At 48.6% G+C, this 1,145-nt stretch overlaps 1 protein-coding gene across 1 annotated transcript; it reads left to right on the top strand.

The window, feature by feature from the left end:
* Nucleotides 1-91: 91 nt before the first annotated feature.
* On the top strand, nucleotides 92-769 carry LOC109222840 (craniofacial development protein 2-like; the record flags this gene model as incomplete). Its single annotated transcript, XM_019387146.1, has 1 exon — nucleotides 92-769. A coding segment is annotated over exon 1 (678 nt), but the record flags the coding sequence as incomplete, so codon positions are not given.
* Nucleotides 770-1,145: the final 376 nt, after the last annotated feature.

The following is a 1,145-nucleotide window of genomic DNA, read 5'->3' as shown; positions in this document are numbered from 1 at the left end:
TACCGGTTATTCTCTAGTTTGGTCTGTGTTAGTGTTTTTCGGAGTTTGTTGTAGGTATTGTGGCTGTGGTCTGGGATGGTAGAGTAAGGTCATGTCCGTCGAAGGGGTTCCGGGGGTGAGGAGGAGGGTGGGGAGGGGGTCAGTGGATGGGGCGAGAGGCAAGGAGGGTAAGGGGAAAGAGGGATCTCGTAGATTGAGTATCGGGTCATGGAACATAGGCACGCTGACGGGTAAGTCTATTGAGTTGGCAAAGATTCTCCAGAAGAGAAAGGTTAATATAGCGTGTGTCCAGGAAACTAGGTGGGCAGGGTCGAAGGCGAGGAATGCGGACGGGTATAAGTTGTGGTACTCTGGAGTCATGAGGGGTAAGAATGGAGTGGGTATCTTGGTGGATAGGGACCTTAGAGAGTCTGTGGTTGAGGTTAGGCGAGTGAATGATAGTCTAATGTTTATTAAGTTGGTAGTTGGTGAGTTCACCCTCACTGTAGTTAGCGCTTACGCGCCGCAAGCGAGCTTGGATAAGGAGGTTAAGAGGCGCTTTTGGGAGGGTTTGGATGAGATTGTGCCTAGTATTCCTCCTACTGAAAGGTTATTTATTGGAGGGGATTTTGATGGCCATATTGGGTCGGCTGCTGGTAGTTATGGTGAGGTACATGGTGGCTTTGGCCTTGGGGTTAGGAACGGAGGAGGTAATTCACTGTTAGACTTCGCTAAAGCTTTCGAGTTGGTGATTGCGAACTCGACTTTTCCGAAGAGGGAGGAGCATCTGGTTACTTTCTAGAGTTCGAAGTTGAAGACTCAGAGCAGGATATGCGCAGCCAGTACCCTCATCTTTTCACTACTTCAGGTATGTTCTCTATGCTCGTTCGAGGACGAACGAATGTTTAAGTGTAGGAGGATGTAACGACCCGGCCGGTCGTTTTTGGAATTTACGCCCCGATCCCCCATTAACTGCTTCCCCTAATTTCATTTCTGCTATTTTGGTTTGCCGGGACATTCGGTGTTGAGTTTTTGGAAAGTTTTGGGACACTTAGTCCCTAAATGAGAGCTTAAGTGTTGAAAAATGGTCCGTAGTCGGAACAGTGTGAAGACGACCTCGAAATGGAAATCCGATGGTTCCGTTAGCTCCGTTAGGTGATTCCGGT

This window comes from Nicotiana attenuata, unplaced genomic scaffold (genome assembly GCF_001879085.1).
Source record: "Nicotiana attenuata strain UT unplaced genomic scaffold, NIATTr2, whole genome shotgun sequence".
Lineage (NCBI taxonomy): Eukaryota > Viridiplantae > Streptophyta > Magnoliopsida > Solanales > Solanaceae > Nicotiana > Nicotiana attenuata.
Note: the sequence above shows the minus strand (reverse complement) of the source record. Positions and strands in the feature narration are given on the sequence as shown.